General features: G+C 35.4%; 3 protein-coding genes across 3 annotated transcripts; 1 reads left to right on the forward strand and 2 right to left on the reverse strand.

Annotated features, from left to right (window-relative positions):
* Positions 1-12: 12 nt before the first annotated feature.
* LOC108059915 (glycerol-3-phosphate phosphatase) lies at positions 13-6781 on the reverse strand. Its single transcript, XM_017145378.3, has 3 exons — positions 6640-6781; positions 575-1370; positions 13-263 (listed from the first exon to the last, which is right to left on the reverse strand). Exons 2-3 carry the CDS (start codon positions 1342-1344, stop codon positions 71-73), a joined length of 963 nt encoding a protein of 320 aa, XP_017000867.2. The 5' UTR covers positions 1345-1370; positions 6640-6781; the 3' UTR covers positions 13-70.
* LOC138913170 (probable G-protein coupled receptor Mth-like 12) lies at positions 5225-7818 on the forward strand. Its single transcript, XM_070215801.1, has 6 exons — positions 5225-5267; positions 6608-6811; positions 7015-7171; positions 7235-7438; positions 7501-7547; positions 7655-7818. Exons 2-6 carry the CDS (start codon positions 6781-6783, stop codon positions 7708-7710), a joined length of 495 nt encoding a protein of 164 aa, XP_070071902.1. The 5' UTR covers positions 5225-5267; positions 6608-6780; the 3' UTR covers positions 7711-7818.
* A 12415-nt stretch (positions 7819-20233) lies between these two features.
* aly (always early) lies at positions 20234-22557 on the reverse strand. The gene is made up of 3 exons (XM_017145321.3): positions 22390-22557; positions 22064-22306; positions 20234-21601 (listed from the first exon to the last, which is right to left on the reverse strand). The coding sequence occupies exons 1-3, from the start codon at positions 22479-22481 to the stop codon at positions 20272-20274; spliced, it is 1665 nt and encodes a 554-aa protein (XP_017000810.2). The 5' UTR covers positions 22482-22557; the 3' UTR covers positions 20234-20271.
* Positions 22558-23232: the final 675 nt, after the last annotated feature.

Raw genomic sequence — 23232 nt, forward strand, 5'->3', positions numbered from 1 at the left:
AAGATTAACACATTTCTTTTTTGGCGGTTTAATATACCCTTAGTTTACTTAACATGCAATAAATTACAACTTATCTATTTCGAGATGATAGAAAGGGTAAAAGGTTGGAAAGTTTCGGCACAAATAGATCGGGAACTTGCTGATAAAGTGAGGGAACCTTGGATGCCTGCGCCTCGATGGCATCCTGATAGCTATTGACCCCACTGCCCACCAACAGAGTTTGAAAGCCGCAATTGTAGCCAAAGAGAATATCTGTCTGCATGCTGTTCAAAATAGATAGAAAATAAAATGTAAAAATTTAATTTCTAACTTAACTTATAAGCTTTAAGAGACTTTTAAACTAAAAAGTCTAATAATAATACAATTGTAAAATAAAAAAACTTATAATAATTAAAATATAAATTATATCCGTAAAGTAAAAAATTAATAAATATTCGTCGATTAAATCACTAATAGATACTTTAAACTATATTTCATATACAGACTTTAATTAAATGTTATATGAATTGTTGCTTAAATTATTATGCTTATATACATATATATAAAATATATATTTACAAGATATAAAACTCACGTATCTCCCACAATTAAAGTCCTCTCCGGCTGAATTAGTCCCTGTCGCATCAGATCGATGCACATATAGGGATTGGGTTTGCCACAGGTGAAGGGCATCCGTTGAGTGGCTGCCTGAATGGCGGCCACCATGACTCCGGATCGGGGAACCATTCGTCCAGGAGCCGCCGGAAAGGACATATCACGGCTGGTGGCCACAAACATGACCTCGGGATCCTTAAGATAGCAACTGGCTTTTGTCAATTTGATGGCATTGAAGTCATCATCACTTCCCACCACCACGGCACCCACTTCGGGATCCAAAAAGAAATTGAGGATGTCTTCTGGCATCGAGATATTCTGCAAAGAGGATTCTTCTAACGGCAGCGATTCGATGCCCACCAACTTGAGTTCATCGACGATTCCCTGACCACCCACCACAAAAGCTTTCTTTTTGAATCGCTTTTCCTTCATAAATCTGGCTAAAGTCTGGGCTGAGGATAAGATCTCATTCTGGGCCACCAGAAAACCCATTTCCTGTGCCTTCCTGAAGATTCCCGCCACCGAACTCACCGAGTTATTAGTGCAAATAAAGGCTTCTTTTCCCATCGCACGAAGAGCGTTGAAGGTTTCTGGCGCCTTTTCAAGGACTTTATCGTGGTTCCACAGGACACCATCTCCATCGTAAATGATCGTATCGATAGTCTTCAGCCACTGTTGTATACTGTACTTGTTAAGGCCCAGAACTTGACAACCGCCCTTTTGGACACTCTTATTTAAAGCGAAATTCATGATTGATTTTAAAGGAGAGAACGTCTCTGTGTGAAAAAATATTTAGTAAACAATTCAAGGCATTCTAAGATTAAAAAAAAAGACTGTTGAATATCAAAAAATACGAATACTCTATATTAATTCTTTTCTAAGTCTTAAGAATTAATTATTTGGTCGATTAATAAATGTTAACTAATTTGCAGTACCCTTGTTTCTCATTTATGGGAATTATTTAAAATTGTGTAAGTAAATTTAAAGAGTGTGCAGGGATTTGACGATGCATTTTTGTTTTGTTTGATAAAGTTAATTTAAATTTTTTTATAAATAAATGATGGTGCCCACAGGAAGTCGCTGATTGGAGAACATAAGTTTGTACAATAAATCTCTGGGATTTTTTATCGAGCTATGTTAGTTAAATAATCTTAGGACTAAGAACACTTTATAACGATTTATCCTTTTCAGTCACCACTCTGTCTTTCTTCATGTTCTCGTACTTTATCTGGATCTCTGTGATCAGCTATCACTTGTGGCAAGTCTTCAAACCGCTCAAGAGCGATGAACATCGCAATCAATTTCTAGCCTACAGTGCTATTGTGTGGTTCACGGCTGCTAGCGCCATTAAATTGTTAGCTTTTTTGGATGGTCAGCGTGTGTGGGGGACGACGTGTAAGTTTACAAAATGAAGAAGATACAAAATAATCATTAATTATGATTGTTTCAAACACTGTGCCAGTACTGTTCTATCTTTTTGGTTGGCTGATCCTGAGCATCTTCAATTTTATAATGTTTATACTGACTGCCACTAACATTTCCAAAGTAAAGAAAGAAATTAAAAGGTTTAAGCAAAGGAGAGAAACCACAACGTCCTGCATTAATTTTGACACTGAAGCTTAAGTACAGTTTTTTTTTATTCGATAGCTAAGAATGAACCATGACTCGTTTTCTACACATAGCTATATAATCTTTCTGCGATACTTGGATACTTTGTGCAATTATTGTGGCTATTGATATTTTAACAAGCAAATACCGCGAGAAATTGTTTGTTGTCTTGCTAAATGGCCATCTCTGTTTTGGTATTTTAATTTTTATTCTTGTCATCTGTAAGCGGAGCACCATAAAACTGCTTAAGGAAAGGTAAGTTCTATATGATTGAAACCAACATTATGGGAATCTTATAACTGTTTTTCCAGCATTCGGGAAAGACACTTAAGAAACCCAGCCTAATTATACAAATGTTGTATCAAAAGCTAAAATTATTTTTAAAAAGGTAAAATATTAATATTTGAACATTGCTATACATTTTATATTTAAATATTTAATATTGTTTTAATATTTCAAGAAACTAAATATTTGGATTTTTTAAAATATTTTTGTTAAATGCCTATAATTTTTTTATTGCACTCATTTCTGAAAATTCAAATATACATAAGTTTCAATTAACAATCAGATTTTAGATTTGGTTGACATTTAACCTAAATGTTGAATGTTGTTGAATATGTTTAATTTTGTACTCCCTTGTGCTTTATTTATGACTATTATGAGTTATTCAAAATTTTTTAAGAAATTTTAATGGGTGCACAGGGATTTGGAGCTGATTATACCCGTTACTCGTAGAGTAAAAGAGTATATTGTATTGTGCAAAAGTATGTAACAGCTAGAAGGAAGCGTTTCCGACGCCATAAAGTATATATATTCTTGATCAGGGTCACTAGCCGAGTCGATCTAGCTATGTCCGTGTGTCTGTCTGTATGAACGCTGAGATCTCGGAAACTACAAAAGCTGGAAGGTTGGGATTTTCCACACATATTCTTGGGCCTCCTACGCAGCGCAAGTTTATTTCAGCCGAGCGCCACGCCCCCTCTAACGCCCACAATCGCCCAATAACGATTTTAAAATGTGTCCTGCGCCCACATCTTTAAAGATTTCCGAGAAGTATAAATGCAATTTTGTTGTGTACATTTATACCTATCGAAATGTAGAAGATATTTTTCAAATCGGACCATTCATTAAAAAGTTATACGCAATCAAAATATCTACATATATCTATCTCCCTCGCACTCCCTTTAGCTGAGCTACGATTATAGTCGGGACACGAGCCCGAGTACAGCGTTCGCACTCCCTTTAGCTGAGTGACGGGAATTAAATAGTCGGGACACCTTCTAACCTTCTTCATTCTCTCTTGTTTTTTTGTGATTTCATGTGGGTATTTAAAGTTTTATAGAGTAAAACGGTATATTGTACTTGGAAAAAATTATGTAAGAGGTAGAAGGACGCGTTTCCGACCCTATAAAGCATTCACCATAAACTGCCACGAAAACTAAAATTTTAACTGAAATATATTTGTTTCGTCAATACCCATCTGTTGCCTTAAAAAAAGTTTGCCACGCCCACTCTAACGCCCACAAACGCCCTTCACGCTACAATTTCTGCCTTGCGTGGTCAGCGGTTCCGATGCCTTCCGCTAGATGGCAGGTGGAACCAATGACTCCCGTTTTAATGTTGGTTAGCTCAGAAACGGGTATCTAATAGTCGAGGCACTCGATATAATAACAATAAATCTCCAACAACGATTAAGTTGTGTTATTTGGGAATACTGTTATCGGTTCAGTTCTTTACTGTTGCTTCAAAATGTTGATCCTCAGAATTTATTGAACGAAAAACCCAATTCAAGGTTCATTCGGCTCTTAGCTCTCAGATAAAGTACATAGCTCTGCAATGCACGCTCCAGCTGCAATTATCGGTACTGTGATTATTCAAAATCAAGGAATAAAATATCCTGATATATTGTGGATTCATACATAAAGATGTCATGTGGTATTTCGGGAGAAAACTTCCCCGTTTTCACTTTTTTTCTGTTTTTTAGTTCTGTTCCGGGTTATATCGCTGGTTTGCCATATTCTTACTATCGCGGTCTATTTAAAAGTAAAGAAGCTCAAGAATACGCTTGGCAAGTGCATTATCAGCAGCCTATTTAGCATGGTCATTGACGACATTATTGGTATTAAAATATTCTTCAATTTCCCAATGCCTTTATTGGGAACTTTGATAATATGTTAGTTAATTTCCCTTGAGATGAGTTTCGTCTTATAACATTATTATCATTTGCAGTACGCTGTTGTACGTTCTTCAAAATCGCTTACATTGTCTGGCTCTCTGTGATCAGCCATCACTTGTGGCGAGTCTTCAAACCGATCAAGGGAGAAGAACATCGCTATCAATTTCTAATCTACAGTGCTATCGTCTGGTTCACGGCTGCTGGAAGTACAGTATTTGAAATTTTAATGGATGACCTAAGTTTTCTAATAACTACAGGTAATTTTAAAAATGTTTCGAAACACTAAAAAGATGCTTTTGTTTTGAAATTATTAATTATTAATTAAATTAATTAAAATTATTAATTAATAACAGGTCACAGTCCCCAAAGTGTAGTGGTTTTTTGGTTTTTATGGTGGGTGATCCCGAGTATCTTCAACTTTATCCTGCTTATCCTGACTGTCATTAACATTTGGAAAATGAAGAGAGAACTGACGAAGTTTGAGCAACAGACCAGCCCCAATTTCGACACTCAAAAGTAAGACCAATTTTTTTTATCGATAACCAAGAAAAAACGTTAACTCGATTTCCAAATACAGTTATAAAATCTTTCTGCGAATGTCCTTCATGATAGACGTAACTTGGATGGTTTTTACCGTTATTTTGGCAATTGACACTTATAGAGGAAGAATACGAGGGGATTGGTTTGAATTTCTCAAGGAAGTCTATGGCTCTTGTCATGGTATTTTCGTGTTTATTCTGCTTATTTGTAACCGTATCACTATAAAACTGCTCATGGATAGGTAGGTTATATTTGATTAAAACAAACGTTTAAACGACCTGACAACTGTCTTTCCCCTCCAGCATTTACTTAAAAAAACAAAAAAACCGTGGCGGAACCAGAAAAACAGGTGATTTTATTAAAAAAAACAACTTTGCTTCCTTTTTCAGCTTAAATTTTGTAAAACATTCTCATTAATTCACTTGCTTTACATCATTGATCTCCACAGGTCTAAGCCGGGCTACAGAATTAAAGAAGACCCGACAAGAACAAACTAGGTTGTAGTGTCTTAAACAGTCGGTTGAATCGTATCGATGGTCTTGAGCCACTGCTTAAAAGTGTACTTGCTGAGGCTCAGAACTTGACAACCGCCCATCTGGAAATCAATTTCATAATTGATTCTGAAGAGAATAACCAACTTCATAGCTTAATCAAGGCAAAAAAAAACAAAAATCCAAATATAAAAAATCCTTATTCGCAATTTAAATTAACTTTCTTAAAATTTGAAATTGGTTTAAATTAACAATCAAATAGAGTATTTGTATTCTCGATTACAGGATGAACTGATTTTAAATATAAGTTTGAGTATATTGATTAAAAATGGAATGAGAAAATTGGGTACCCGATTTAAAAAAATTCTTTCTTCTCATAGTACAAAAGTACTCAAGTTAAGTAAAAATGACTTAAATAATTCTCTCTGTGTTGTATTAAAAAAAAGCCCACAGGAAATAGGTCCCTAAAGAACGTTATTTTGGCTAATTTTTGTACAAACAACGATTAAATTATGTTATTTGGGAATACTGTTAACGGTTCAGTTCTCTCCTGTGGTTTTAAAACAGCGGTCGGCACACTCATACAATTACATTTTGTTTTATATTTGTGTGAGTAAATTGTACGGGGCGGCTTAACAGTGTGTGTGCGCAGACCGCTGTTCTACAGTATACGTGGAGGCAGCGCTCGAGCAGAACAATTTCCTATGCTCACTAAATAGGACGCTGCCGACCGCTGTTTTAAAATGTCTGACCTCGAAGCAATGGCATTTATTCTTCAAAATTACCAATTCGAGGATCATTCGGCTCTGAGCTCTCAGTTATGGCAGAAGTACAAAACTCGGTTTCGGAGTATGAATTAGCAAGTATCGGTATAATAATTATTATAATAAATTTAAAAAAAAAATTTTGCGAGAGGAAAACTTTCCCGTACTAATTTTTTTTTTCTGTTTCAGTTGTGTGCCAGGTTTTATCGCTGGTTGGTTATATTCTTACTATAGCGGTTTATTTATACGTAAAGACACTTCGAAATACACTTGGAAAGTGCATTATCAGCAGCATATTCAGCATGCTCTTCGAGCACATTTATTTTATTGTAGTAGATTGGAGTTTACCGTTGCCATCCATAGGTTTTTTGATATTATGTCAGTTAATTACTTTTAAGATGAATTACGTCCTATTACATTTTTGTCATTTGCAGCACGCGGTTGGACATTTTTCACATTCGCTTACCTTAACTGGGTCTCTGTGATTAGCTATCACTTGTGGCAACTCTTCAAACCGCTCAGGAGCGAGGAACATCACCATCAATTTTTAATCTACAGTACTATTGGCTGGTTCTTGGCTGCTAGCGGTACAGTACTTGTAATTTTCATGGAGACATTAGGTTATAAGGAGATTATTCGTAAGTATAACATGTACGAACAGTTGACAACACAAATTGTGAAAGAGAAGAAAAAGATTTTTTATTGTTTTTTTTCCGAAAAACTAACTTTTTGCTTTTTACACTAATTACAGTTTTGGAAGTTGGAATTGTGTAAAATATAATCTTTTAAAACCATTTTCACTTATACCTTCAATTAAATTTCTAAACTAACCCTGTACCAGATTTGCTCTATTTTTTATGGTGGCTGATCCTGAGTATCTTCAGTTTGATAATGTTTATCCTGACTGTCAATAACATTCGAAAAGTAAAGAAAGAACTGAAGAAGTTTGAGCCACAGAAGGAGACCACAACGACCTGTTTTAGTTTCAACACTGAAGCGTAAGTCCAAATTTTCATTGTTCGATAACCCAGAATAAAGCTTAACTCTTTTTTTTAAAACAGCTATATAATCTTTCTGCGAATGTCTTTCATGACAGGCGTGTCTTTGCTACTCTATTCAGTTCTTGGGGGGATTGCCTTTTGTACTGGAAACGTCGTACGTGGTTGGTTTAAATTCTTCAAAAATGTCTATCGCGCCTGTTTTGGTATTTTCATTTTCATTCTGCTTATCTGTAAACGTAGCACCATAGAAATGCTCATGGAAAGGTTAGTTGTAATTAATAGAAACAAAACATCCAAGCGACTTGATAACTGTATTGCTCTTTCAGTATTAAATTAAAAAATCCACAATACCTTGGTGGGAGCTGCCAATCAGGTGATTACCTTAAAAGTAACCTAACAAATTACCTATTAACTGTGATTATCGTTCTCATATTTTTAATATTTGCTTATTTAATTAATTCGCTTGCTTGATCTCTACAGGTCTTAACCGGGCTATAGAACTAAGGAAGACTCGCCAAGGAAATACTAGGTTGTAGTGTCTACTATGTCAACCAAATTCAATAAAACGACGGCGACACATTATTAAATTTATTTTAAACAAAAATGTATCCACATAAATAATATACCACAATCTATAAGCCCTTATGAAATCGAAACCATTCTTTAAGTCTGTCGTTTAATTAATCATAGAATGAGCTTTACAAAAATGTATATTATAATCGAAATTCATTCAGCACAATAAAATCAACAATCCAAAGTGTGTCCTTTGGGAATACTGATATAGCAACAGTTCTCTGCTATTGATATTGAATGTTAATCTTCGAGGGAAATAACAAACTCGAGATTCAGTTTTGTTTCGCTCTCAGTTAAGCAAGTAATAAATAGCTCTAAAATGGAGGTTGCAATTTTCGGTACTGTGATTTTTTATTAAAAAAAAAAAAACAAGAAAAGAAGCTAGCTTTGACCAGCCGAATCTTATATACCCTTGCAGATAATTCCTATTAATTTACAATTTCCCATTATTTCTATTTCTGATCCCTCCTATGGCAGCTATATGATATAGTAGTTCGATTTTGATAAAATTTATTTCGAAATTCAGAATTAGATAAAAATGGTATTTCCAAAAGTAGAATGTTATATGTTAAAGAACACCCAAGCTATAATTTATTTACATTTTTTTCCACATTATTCGTATGGGATCTATATGATATAATTGTCCGATTCGTCTCGTTCCGACATATATACTACCTTCAAAAGAAAGAAGACTTTTGGAAAAATCTTAGCCCGATAGCTTTAATACTGGGAGAATAGTTTTCGAAAAAAACAGAAGGACAGACGGACATGGCTAGATCGACTCGTCTAAGAATATATATTCTTTATGGGGTCGGAAACGTCTCCTTCACTGCGTTGCAAACTTCTGACTGAAATCATAATACCCTGTGCAAGCGTATAATAACTCCAACAATTTTGGGGCCTTATTTCATTTTTATTTTTGGGGTCTTATTTCTTGGGGGCTAATTTCCAACACCCCTTTGAGAATACTGATATAGCTATACTCGTAGTTCTCCGTTTTGATTTTGAATATTAATCTTCGAAGCAATGGTATTTAATCCACAAAATAACCAAATCGACATTCAGTTTGGTTTCGCTCTCAGTTAAGCAAGTAATAAATAGCTCTGAAATGGATTTTAAATTTTTCTGTACAGTATTTTTCTAATTATTGGCACTATTACGATACATTGTGGATACATGAGTGATAACCGTAATAACCGTTCTTCTGTGTTTCAGTTTTTTTATGCCAATGTATATCGCTGATTTGCTATATTCTTGCTCTCGCGGTTTATTTATACGTAAAGAAGCTTCGGAATACCCTTGGCAAGTGCATTATCAGCAGCCTACTTTGCATTGTCATGGAGCAACTTATGTTCATTGTAACTGAACGTAATTTTGACCTGTTCTTCGATTTGCATATCGTTTTGTGTTAGTTAATTACTCTTAGGATCAACCACCGTTTTTAAACATTTAAATCAGTTGCAGCAAACGTTTGGATGTTCTTCTTCATCGCTTACTTTGTCTGGCTCTCTGTGATCAGCTTTCACTTGTGGCAAGTCTTCAAACCACTCAGAAGTGAAGAACATCGCTATGAATTTCTAGTCTACAGTGCTATTGCCTGGTTTACTACAGGAATTGTTGTTATATCGGATGAACTAGGTATATTCTGGTGGATAGGTAATATTACAAAATGGAAGTTGGGAAGTTCGACTTATGGAGTAAAAACAGTGTTAAATATTATCTTTTAATATGGGCCAGATTTCCTCTTAGTTGTATGGTTGCTGATCTTGAGTACCTTCAATTTGACGATGTTTATCATGACTGCCATAAACATTTGGAAAGTAAAGCGAGAACTGAAGAGGTTTCAGCGACAGGACGAGACCACAACGACCTGCATCAATTTCGACACTGAAACGTAAGACCAATTTATTTTATATTTGATAACCAGGAATAACCCGTAACTTGTTTTCCAAACATAGTTATCTAATCTTTCTGCGAATGTCCTTCATGATGGGCGTGGTTTGGATAGTTGCTGCAATTTTTATTTGTTTTTACACATTCACAAAGATCGACCAAGAGATATTTAGAAATTTCGTACTAATTATTTATACCTGTTACGGTATTTTCGTGTTTATTCTGCTTATCTGTAAGTGTAGCACAATTAAACTACTCATGGATAGGTAATTTTAACGTAATAGAAACCAACATTCAAGTAACCTAATAACTGCCTTGTCTTTCCAGCATTCGAGACAGACACCCACGGCGAAGAAACCTAAATATCTAAATTATGTATTATTTTTATTTTAATAAACTTACAAAAAATATCTACATACCATAATAAGCCTTTATTTCCTTAGACTTCTCAAAGATCTTATAAAGTTGGTTCTTAAACTAATGCTGTATAAATAGAGCCTCAAAATTGCAGCTTAGCAAAAAGCTAAATGTTTTTGGGCGCAGAACTGGATTAGTTTGCAGCAGTTTTGGCTGCACGACTGTCGGAATCAATTGAAAGTTTTCTTCGGGTGTCTGGGAAAACTCAGTGCCGGCTGTTCTGCTTTTCTGCTCAACTGTCGGCGACGAGTCCCCGGGAAAATGTCATCGGCGACGCATTTAATTCACTAAACTTTGCACATTTGTTATTTGGCAAGAAAAGGAAGGGAAAGGCAAGGAATGGAAGTTGTGGTTTTGGCGGCGTGGCAAACGTCGCGGATAACTTTTAATTGTGCGCAATGAGCGAAGGCCAAGTCAAGCGGCGAATTCCAGGGGGGAGTACCATGGGGTTTAGGGGTCGGTAGGGGCTGACGGTAACCACCCATTGACTCCACCCACTTTTTCGGTCCACCCTCCCAGGGGAGTCACTTCTGCTGGTGGCGATAAATTTTCGCCTCTTCATGTCGACACTGAAATAAAACAATTTATTTTGTATTTGTTTTTAATAATTTTTTACTGGTACCTATATAATCTGGGCTATAAATGACGGTGGAATCTAAAGTCTTTCTGGCTCAGACTGGAACTCAGAAAAATGTTACACACAAAAAGTCTTAGCCAGCTTAATATTTCAGTTTGGTATGAATATAAACAAGAAAGGAAGCTAGCTTCGGCCAGCCGAAGCTTATATACCCTTGCAGATCATTCCTATTAATTAACAAATCGCAAAAATGTTAATTTTCTAATATTTCTCATTAATTTTCCAATCGTTCCTATGGCAGCTATATGATATAGTCGTCCGATTTTGATCAAATTAAAATTGAAATTCGGAAATATTTAAAAAGAGTCATATCCTAGAGTAGAAGATAATACAATACAAATCAAAGAAGCTAGAATTTATTTCCTATTACTTTTCCATTAATTTTCCGATCGTTCCTATGGCAGCTATATGATATAGTAGTCCGATTTTTTAAATAATTAATTCGAAATTCAGAAATATTTAAAAAATAACATCCCCAAAAGTAGAAGGTAATATTTCAAAAAACACCGAAGCTAGAATTTTTTAAAGTTTTTTTCTTCCGATCCTTCCTATGGGAGCTATAAGATATAGTTGTCCGATCCGGTCGGCTCCGACATATATACTACCTGCAATAGAAAGAAGACTTTTGCGAAAGTTTCGTCCCGATAGCTCAAAAACTGAGAGACTAGTTTGCGTAGAAACAGACAGACGGACAGACGGACAGACGGACAGACGGACAGACAGACAGACGGACAGACGGACGGACAGACGGACAGACGGACATGGCTAGATCGACTCGTCTTGTGATGCTGATCAAGAATATATATACTTTATGGGGTCGGAAACGTCTCCTTCACTGCGTTGCAAACTTCTGACTGAAATCATAATACCCTCTGCAAGGGTATAAAAATGTTTATACATTAAGCCTATAAATTCTCGAACCCATAGTTTAAAAAATACTATTGTTTCGAATATTTTGTACAAATAATTTATTGCTTCTGAATAACAGAAGACATGAAAAATGAAAATCTTGCCTGTTTTTTATTACAATTGATAGAAATATATATTAAAATAAATATGTTGTATTACTTTTATTATTTATTATTATTATTTTGCTTTACTGATTATTAAAGTTTAACAAACTAATTTGTTCTGTAAATTAAAGTTAAGTATATATTTTGTTTAGTGCACGACACCGGCTGTCAGCTGTGCTGTCCCGTTGCGCCAATTAAAATGGCATTCGCCTTTATTGTTGATAACGTTGTCGCCTTCGAGGAGCGCCTTTGGAGCTGCTAGAGCGTCCCCCAAATCCGACACTTGTCCGGCTCTAAAGCTAAAGCCAAATGTAAAGCTGAAGCCAGAATCCCGGATTCCGTCTCACCTTGACATAAATTCATTAAATCTCTTTTCCCTGCGGCCATTTGGCCCAGGGACTTCGAGCATTTAACGTATTTCTCCAGCACTTTAGAATCCTGGGTTCGTGTTGAATGGCCGGCGGTCAAAAGTGTGCAGAATCCCCCATTTCATTCTCATTCCCCCTTCGCGACTTAAAAAAAGCAAACGCAAATTGGCAAACGAGCTGAATTTGTGGGGGAATTTATGGCCCAGCTGCCTGAGGGGTAAATCAAAAGCTAACGAGCGAGTTTTGCTGGCTTTTCCACCAGACCAACAAACGCGATTTTTCAAATTTCCGCTTGTAAATAAGGAAGAGTTTACACGATACTTATGCGAACAAATTTCTGGTGGGATTAATTAGCATTCCAAAGGCAAATAAGACAGGTTTATCCTTATTTTGAAGCTTAATTTTGCGGTAAAGATTATAAGGAAAAATTTGAAAAGAAACATTTTAAGTTAAAATGTGATAAAGAAAATATATCTTATGCCACAAGACAAAATAAAATATTTTTCATTAGCAATTTTACTAATTAAATCTGATTAAATATTATTTAAACTATACACAAATTTTTAAAAAACGCTCTTTAAAAAATTTTATTTTAATATCACTTCCAGTGCCGAAAATAAACTTTTGATTTAATTAATTTTATTGAAGCTTTATTAAAATCGTTAGTAACACTATTTATAAAATTCGCATTAATTTTAATATTATTTTCAGTTTCATTAAATATTATTAAAAAATATTTAAAGTTCCCTTTGAAACACTAGTCGCCTGTCTGTCCAAATGGGTTTCACAAAAATGTTTATGTTTTGCTGTTTTACCTGGGCAAGAGTTTTGGGTAAGTGGGCAGCTGCACACGAAGCCTACTCAATTTTCTCAAGTGGAAAACGCTTCGGATTTTTACATTTGCCTAGATCTCAATTTATTCGAGTATCGGGCTTAAATGTACATTGAAAGATGGGGGAAAAGAATGCATTTTCCGAACTGAAGGGAAAAACACAAAAAAAAACCCAGAGAGCTACAGGCGAATTCCAATCACCAGACATCGAGAGCAACAGTAACAAATGAAATTTTAAGCACAAGTTTGCTGAACTTTTTCCTCAGTTTTGTGCGTTATTTTTTGCTTTTTTCCACGACCCCAAACCAAGGGAGCAGAAAAAGAAAACGGAGCGAGACCAAAACCGAAACTTTTTTATTAAGTTTACAAGGCCAAGTTAATTTCCCGGACCCCGGGGGCCTTCGCCTGTTTTCCCTAATTAATACCTCGAGACTAGGGGTTCTTCCCCAGAAGTAAAGAATAAGAACAAATCCACTTGATTTATATGCTAATCAAGAATGGCCTGTGGGCACAACTAACACTTCGGGCCATCGACAGTTGCTTAAATCAAATTAAAGTGAAGGCTGGTAAAAACCGAAGAAAAACAGGCAATGGGGAAACTTTAAATTATCTGCTATCAGCGAATAAATCATCCACAGATAGCATCATCAGCTGGGTCGCAAGGCGCAATTATTTGTCCAGAATGGATGGCTCTTTGCAGGAATGGCTGCCACTTTCGATTTCCGTGGAAAACTCGAGGCGCTTTCACCCAGTGGGGGCGAATCATTGAAAAGGAAACCACATTAAATGGACATTTATTTAATTTATTTTAAAAATTTTAAGATTTCAATATTCCGATTTTTATCTTGAACTACTCACTTTAAAATTTATAAATTAACAGAAATATTAAAATATAATATTTAATAAAGTGAAAGAAAAAGATTAATTAATTAATTATATGGAGTCTTAAAAGTTTTTAAATTAAAAATTATATTATTTTAAATTTTTATTTCCAATAATAAAACCAGTAAACTCCATTAAAATTCCATAATAAAATCGTTTTAATACCTTTAATATCCATTTTCCAACCCATATACCCTCGATGACCCAGAAACTCGAACCGAGTCTAATCTCTTTTGAGTGGTGAGTGATGGACAGGCTTGGGGAACAACAAGCATCGTCTCGAAAGCTTTCTATGTTGCATTTCACCAGCTTACGAATGCTAAGCAGAATTGAAACGTTCTGCTGTTTTACAAATAAGGCAGGAAGGAAGAAGGGAGATAAAATCATAAATACGAGGCACATTCCGCATTGCCATGGTGATTTCCATAAACGCTAGAGACAATTATTCGCCCATGCTGCGAGTTAAACTACTCAGACAACCAGATTGAAAAACGAGAATGAATACTGGGATTTTGCAAGGCAATGGAAAAAGCGGAAACACGTGTCTGATGCAGGGCAAAAATACTGCAGATATGGGGATACTTCAGAGTGTCCTTCATTGTTTTGCATCCGTAAAATGCGACAAGAGGATTGCATGCTTTACTTAAAACTTTGTAGAGCTTTATTAATGATGGCGGATTTTATAAAAATTTAAACAAGATTTATTTCTTTAATTATTTCCTAATTTTGGCGAAAGTATTTTTTAATTTTATTTTAATATATATTTAAACTAGTTTTATTATTTTAAATATTCTTTACACTCCAAAATTACATGATCTTGTAGATTTGTTGTACCTTCATTATTATTATTAACCACTTATTCTCAGCTAATTGGTATAATTTTTTAATTTAATAATTTATTTAAGTGTCTTATTAAAATGCATTCAAGGTGGGCGAAAACACAATTAATTTAATTTTAATATTCATGAAAAACCTTTTCGCTGCTAATTTGAATTATTTTTTTATATAATAATTAATTTAAGTTCCATCTCAATGCAATTGCATTTAATTGCTTTATTAATTGCATTTTTTGTTGATTTCATTAACTTGTAGATTTTCGATTTCCGTCCTATTTGCCGCCTTGAATGCATTCTTAATTGTATTTACTGCGATTGCCTGTTTGAATACAAAAGGCCAACTAAATGGCAATCAGTGCACCTTATTCTGCCGCATGTAAATGTAAATGCCAAACTGCTAGTTGGCTTAAAGTGAGGGCCAACCGTCTGTCAGTCGCTTGTCGAAACGGTCGAATGTCCCTTTAAATGGCCCTGGCCCACGCGGCGTATGAGCAATGCCACACAGTTAAAAGCCTTGAGGGTGGCAATAAAGGACTTTTGTCCTGGGCGGCGGTTTAGGTCTCACCGAGCGTGCATTAAACCAAATTACAACACATTATAATTTGTGTGAAAAGCGTCCCTCGAAAATTCATTTGCAAGATCCAAGATTTGATAGCCAACCGGCCAAACATGAAAATGTACGAGAATATATTCTATGTAGTATATATTTTTATGTACTGCAGATAGGAGAATGAGCCCAAGGCCAAAACATTTGGCAGATGAACAAATAAACTGAGCTGAGATTGTGAATCTGTGTGCAAGGCTATCGAATGTGCAGGACTTGATGTTTGTCCACTTCTTAAATTAATCTTAGTCAGCAATACTGAATGGCATTTAGCAAGATTAGACTGAAGAGAATAAACATAAAGTGGTCGAGATTAAGGAAACAAAACTATAAATGTCTAAGTGAAAACTTTTCTATTAAATTTTGAATTATTGTTTAAAATCGATTTAACTTATAACTTAACATTCCAAATAGTCCTAGTATTTTGCCGTTTAATCAAAGCATTTATTAATATTAATTATAGCCTTAAGTGGTGCTTTAAAAACTTTAAATCTTGTCTGAAAATGTTTCCCGTATTAAACAAGTTACACCATATAAATTAAGCTTTAAGATGGTAACCTTTAAAATCGATCATTAAAAATTGTCTTAAGATATTTTCCTGGTTAAACAAAAAAATATTAACCAAAACATAGAAATTTATGAATTTTTTCCTTATCTAAATTTCCAAGAAACTTAAAATGCCAGAATTTTAAGAGCCCCTATTTGGCCTGTTGGTTTCCAATTACGGCCAGCAATATATGTGTCACAACCCATTGGCTTTCCGCAAATATGAAAGAACCGACTCGAAACTGAGGCTCTGCCATGAAGCCGTCTAATTGCTCTTCGGTTTTTGTGCATCTGTGAAAGCCTGAATTCTGTGAATATGAAATGTGGGGGCATGAAAGGTTTTCTGTCGGGGCCAAGTTAAATATTTTCACATATTTCGCACATCGATTCATGGCCTGAACGCTGCAAAATAAATAGTCGCACATATTTCAGGCATAATTAAAGCTGTGGCTCTGGCCAAAACACGCGACGTCAATCATTGTAATTTATAACGTAAGCAGAAGCGTAACCAAACTTAAGCCATTATTTCCGCTTTATGGATGAAATGCCGCCGGCTGTGCTTTTGTTTTTCTTTCTCTTTTTTTTTGCCACCATTTTTCTTTTAGTTTTTCCTCACTGTTTACAGTTACTTTAGCTTTTGTATTTGTTTTCGCTTTCATTTCGTTATTGTTGCACATTTGCATTTCGTGTCCCGCTGACCAACAAACCCGCTGACCCCTGACCCCTGTCTTCCAGCTGCCGCCACAAACTGCTGCCCATTTCATAAATCATTTGGCACCCCACGCACACATGTGTAAAAAGCTCACACACAAATACACTGGAAGTAGTCTTAAATTCATTAGAATTTTTTTAATTTAAAATAAAGTATTTAAATTTTAAATTTTTAAATCGAAATAAGTGGTTCAAAAACCATCCTAATTTTTTCTTTATGATATTTAAACTGTAAATTCCTAAAATACTTAAAAAATAATTCTAATTTTGTATGACAATTCCTTTTAAAATTCCTTTTTTAATATTAAAACATTTCTCTGAAGTCCCACTTATTTTTTCTCAGTGCCTTACGAGTAGAGTTTCTGACTGCCGCGCATTGATTTACAACCGTATAAAATGCTTCACTTACAGCTCTTCAGCCAAAAACCTACACAAGCGCCTGCATTTTTCCCAGGAGGGGGAATATTAATTTTATATTTATTATGTAACCGACAGAAAATGCCAACCATCAATATCAAATGAACCAATTACGCAATAATGGCAATAAGCTGATTAAAATCTGTAAGCCCAGAAAAGTATGCTACATAAAAACATCTTGATTCACTTGGTTCATATAAAATTAATCTTAATGCTTAACATTAAATGGGCCATTTAACAGCACTCAAATTGTAATTAAAAACCCACAATCCATTTGACTTATGTTTCAGATTTTTTATATGAGAAATTGTAAGCGAATCTTTATGTGAAACAGGCAATTCAAAAAAATAATCTAAAACTTTCTAAAAAAAATGAATTATAAGATGATAAATATTTACAAATACTTTTAAAAATAATATAATCTTAAAGGGTCTTCATGTTTCATTGCTCCCTAAATAAAGTACACTATACTAATTAAGGTACACCGCCCGTCGAGTTTTCGGCGAAAATAATGCTAGAAATATTCTAGGAACCTACTGCGATAAATGATTAGCCGGTGGCAACAAAACAGGGCCAGGACAACGTGCCACACCCACTTCTAGCGCTCGAGGGCTTTCTAATCAGCGAGCAATTGCTGACCCAAATTTTTTGGCTCACTATGACTTAACCCAAAGCAAAGCCAAAGGCCAACCATAGATGACAATTTAATAAAGCAAATTGAGCGGCTTGTGGCGAAAGTTTCCTTGGTATTCGGATTAATCCATTCCACATCCGTACACCCACATCCGCATCCACATCCGCACACCAGCCTTTCAGAGTCGTTAATCAATTAGGTTTGCCGCTTTTATACGATTGCTTTGCCATGGCATGTGGATGTACGATTATATATACACACTTATACATATAAGTATGTTGCCACTTAAGCTGTTATGTATTGATTCAATTCCATATAAACGATGCCCCGCCACGCGCAAATATAATTAATGATCAAGTGTCAACGGAGAACAAAAAACTTTAGTCATCGCGAATGCGAGAATGCATTATGTAAGGCGAAGGCGGCGTATTGAATTTCATTTAGCACGCGTAGCCAAGTTTTCCCCACTCGAGTTTTCCACGGCGGGTACTTTGACCGGATAAAGTTGTCCAGCCAACATTTATTTGCTGCCATTTGCTACGTTTGTTTTTCTAGCTCGTGGGATGCTTGATGTCAAACTACCAAGTCTGGCCACTTTTCCAGTGGTGTACTTAAAGTTTCCCAGGATATTGGGATGCTATAAATAGTTGCTTCAAGTTCATTTATCAAGTTAATGTCTAAATGAAAGTTTTATTAAGTTATGTACACACTGTGGTCGTTAAAATAATATTATTATTAAAAAAAACCTAATTATTTAATACTTGCATTACGAACTCATCGTAATCATTTCATGTTCATTTGTTTAAATAATTTTTTGGTATAAATACTTTTTTAAAATTTTGTATACTGTTCTTTTTTTCCAAAAATGGTCGAAAATTAACTTTTTAGTTTTGAATGTAAGTCGATTGGAAATTTTATTACGAACCTAGAAAAATATTGAATTTCATATTTTTACAATTGCTTTTAAAGAAAATAAGTCCTACGAATTGGTTGCAATTTTATTTTTATTTAATTATTAAAAGTGAAATTTGATTTAACCTTATTCAAAAATCCATTTGCAGAATTTGTCACTAAGAACTTATGACAAATATTACTATCTTAATTATTTTGAAACCAATTCAAAAATGGATTTTGTAATTGATATTTAAAAAATAGGTACTAAATTGAAAAATATACCCCTACATAAATATTTTCTAAGCTCCTAAAATCTAAAGCATTTACCACAGTTGTAGACTGCAAGGCATTCAGCACTCTATAAATTTATAGCAGCAGTCGCCGCCCCTGCAGCTTCCACGCATTATAAATATTTACGAGCCTCGCCGCTCCGGAGTCCGGAGGATTCCATGGAGGATACGCACATCTTGGCTACTGTGTGTCCCGTCCCGATGACGACACATCCGAACGCCAAATGGCCAGAGTCCATTCCCGCAGGACACACACCATTAGCTCTTTCGACGATCATTTCTCTTCCCGGGGGGAGAAAAAAACAGGGACGCAGTGCAGCCGGAGGCATATTAATGATGTCTTTATGGCTGCCTCATGGGAGTTGGTAAATTCCTCGGAGTAACGGTGGCTTACCCACACAATTTACGAGCATAGTGCATCCATCTGGTAATTAAAAAATAGAAAACACTTAACTCGTAAATGCTGATTTATGTGGTTGCAACGTTGAAGTAGCAAAATTTGGCTCTGAAATGGAAAAATTTGAATTCCTACTTTGTGAAGGGGATTTTGGGTAGAGCATAAAAAATAAAAAAGATTGCAATATTTAAATATATAATATTAGGTAAATAAAGGGAAATAAATAGAAACACTTAAAAATAAATAAAAAAATTGAATACCTAACTAATAACAAAAAAAAAAACAATCTTGACAAAATTTTGTATTCCAACGTAAATTAAAGACTTCGAATTAAAAGTAATATTTTGTATAAACATTTCTTGAAATTAGTAAATAATATTTTGTAAAAATTAGAGCATAAAAAATAAAAAAGATTGCAATATTTAAATATATAATATTAGGTAAATAAAGGGAAATAAATAGAAACACTTAAAAATAAATAAAAAAATTGAATACCTAAATAATAACAAAAAAAAAACAATCTTGACAAAATTTTGTATTCCAACGTAAATTAAAGACTTCGAATTAAAAGTAATATTTTGTATAAACATTTCTTGAAATTAGTAAATAATATTTTGTAAAAATTAATCAGCCCCAAACTAGCCAATAAAAATGTTTAATATTTATAAGTAAAATTACAAACTAAAATAAAATGTTGAAAACCCAGCGGTTGATGAAAAAACCCCTAAAAAAAATTTTAGAGTTCCTTGCAGTTCCTGAATTTTAAAATACCAAGGGAATTTATTTTTTGGAGTGCACCCTTAACGGTTTCGTTCACATACGCATTACTTATTTGCTTGCCAATCTGTCAACTGTTTTACGGCTGACTTCATGTGCGACGTGCCCCAGGAAACTTGTACGTACAGCGTATATTTTAAGAAGGCTTTTTAAGAGAATTCGTAGAACCACGTGCTACGCCCCTTTGCTCGCTCGAATACCCATTGATATAAATACTTCGAGAGAGCATTACAATGTTGCAACTTCAGAGGAGGAAGGTTAAACTTCGGAAAGCTCTTCCACCCGACGAAAAACTCCCAACTCCCCAATGCACATGACACTCGCAACTAATTGAGCCATAAATAAGGGCGAGGCTTTATTTCAGGTTTTCAGTTTTCTAAGGATCCGAAGGCTGTGCCTCGACCACAAAGTTGTACACACCATCCTCCGTTTGCATGGGAGCCTGTTGGGTGATTTGAAAACGTTCCGGCTTTGGGTTGTTCTTAAATATGTCCAACACTTGCTGACGCAGGGGTTCCAGAGAGTCCAAGGCCTCTTTAAACTGAAGACCCAAGGATGACGGGATATTATCCACCATATGCGATATAAGATCCGCGAGAACAGCCTCCATATCGCAGCTATATTCGCGACTCAACCTGCCATTCAAATATAGTATAGTGTGCAGATTGCAAATGAACTCACGGGTTCGATCAGATTGGATTTTCAGGGATTTCTCCATCAAGGCTGTTTTAAGATCCAGTTCCGCTTGCATGCGACACTTTTGATAGACTTCGCTGGCGGGTCTTCCTCCCCGTGCCTCCTGTTCCTCCTCCTGTTTTTTATAATCAGCCAGGTATTCGTGGAGGATATGTAAAGGTTCCAGGACATCCGAGTTCACACGATGCAGCGTTATCATATTGGCCGCATAGCGACGTTGAAGTTTTTCCTTTTGGGGTGTCATCTTGGCATCGCGACGACTGCTTGAAGGACCTGCATCCTTGCCACCCTCGAAATTCTCATTCATTTCGGAAATATCCATTACGGTTTTCTGTTTGACATCCAGTAATTTCTTAACCTGAAGCACAGATTCCAAGAGCTCCTTGTTATATCTCTTATTGCCAAACTTTTCGGTTTTCGTACTCTCCTTTTTAATCCATGGCACCGATTTGGTGCCATGCATCATAATGGATAATGGTAAGGTAGTGGAATCCTGATCCGAATGGAGTCGCCAATCCTGAAGACTTAGAACCGCAGTCTTGCCATCCTTGACAAACCTCACCAGATAAGTACTATCCTGCGGATCGTAGTCCATGACACAGCCATCGGTGATGCCCTTGAGCGAGTGTCCTTGCAGAAATCCCGTGACCTTGGCATCTGTCGCCAAGGGCAATGGGATACGCTTGGGTATTTGCTCCAAGTAGGGACCGTCCTCCTGGTCATTGAAACGATATTGCTGCAACTGCCGGACAATGCGACGTGTACGCTCGAACTCCCCACGTTCCTGTTCGATGAAGGCCGGCGAGAAGCGACGCGCCTTTCCCATATTCCTTCGCAAAAGCTGCCATCCTCTGCGTGGCAAACAGCGGGTTCCCAAAAGCGGACAGCACTCGCTGATGAAGCGCTCCATGTCGTAGGCGCAGGCCAGGATCGGTTTGTCCAGGAAGGACTCGACGAACTCGCACCAGATCCAACGGTGCGAGTTGAGTTGCTTCAGGAAGTTGTACAATCTATGGAAGGGGTATACAAAAAATATAGTGACTTTCCTATTTACTGCATGGAAATCTGTATTATAAAAATATCTGTTTTATAAAATATTGTTTGCTTTGCCTGGATTTCAAAAAAAGTAATACAAAAGAAATAAAGTAAATCCAATTCCTAAATCCGGAGATATTGAGGTTCAAAATTGTTCGTTTTTTAGATCACTTTAAAATATTCGAATACATTTTCTGGCATACAAAACAAACATCGTTTAGTTTCCAAAATAACACACTCTAACTTTTTAAAACTTTTCTTATAACTAGACATATGTAAAGTCATGTTTAACATTAGATTTCCAGCATGTGATTGGCTACAAATTTTTATCATAAAATCATAAGTTAAATTATGTTTTCAAATAATCAATTATGATTTATCAAACATATCTATAAGAAATAATTTCGGATATAATCCAGTTTCCAAACTTTACTTACTTCTTTCCGGGTATGCAGCAAATAGGTTCGGGCTTCTTCCTGACTTCTTCTTCATCGTCCCCCGAAGAACATCCACTTTTTTCGGACGCGTCTTTCTTTGGAGTCTTCCGCTGATCAGGTTTCTCAACTTTAATCGGGTCCCGCTCGACATAATCGGGCCGCTTTATGAATAACTCATCATCTTCAAAGTCTTGCACCACTTTTTTTGGTTTTATCTGCTGACGCTGGCGAGCCTCTGACATTCTACGAACAGTAACCAAAATATTTATTACTTTTTTTTATTAATGAATTGTTATTAATTAAAATTTATTTATATATTTTCCTACGTTGTCAAACCAATATTAGCTAGGAACTCTTTTTCTTCGGTGATTTCAGCTGGATTTGTTGAATTCTTAATCGTTTGTGGGTCAATTGACATGCTAGGGTTTTTTGTCAATTTTAACAACGCTCGTTCTATAATTGCTTTCTCAGATGATGGTGCAGATTTAATAATTAATTGACATTTGACATTTGGTCCCAGAGTTGGAATTCCTACTTGTTTTAGTAGATTAGTTGAAAGTAAGGTCACATTGTAACTAATGTTATTTAACACATATATTTAATTGTTATTAATAATATTTTAAAAGGCATTAAAAATAACTTTTTTTACCTTGGTAGAGTTTTTGGTTTTAATTTCCAAATACTTCTAGAACTAACAGAATTATTTTACTGCAGCCTTTTTCTAGAGTTGCCATTCTTGTAATATTTTTGTATTATTTTTTATAAAAAATAATCTTTATTTGAAAATTCATTTGTTTTTAATTCCACGAACGATTCTTAAATCGTTCAGGGGTTTTATTTAAACTTGGCAACTACAATCGGATTATGCTGTTATTATTTTTTTGCTATGAAATTCGTTATGCATTTTATTGGCCATTTCAGTTTCGCAAGCAAACATTGTTATTCTTGTTTAATTCATTGATTTGATTCTTGTTATTGCACGTTCTGTTGAGCTGTTGATTTTCCGAATGAAATCTGTTGAATTTTTAATTCGGACAACTTTTATTTCATTTTCGCTGCTGCTGCTGGTGCAAATTGCATAACATGGACAATGGTTTGGGGGGCGAAACTCAATTTAGGGAAAAATAGTAAACAGCCAAAGTTTCGCCGGACTCGCAGAAGATTTTCAT

Source organism: Drosophila takahashii, chromosome 3L, assembly GCF_030179915.1.
Source record: "Drosophila takahashii strain IR98-3 E-12201 chromosome 3L, DtakHiC1v2, whole genome shotgun sequence".
NCBI lineage: Eukaryota > Metazoa > Arthropoda > Insecta > Diptera > Drosophilidae > Drosophila > Drosophila takahashii.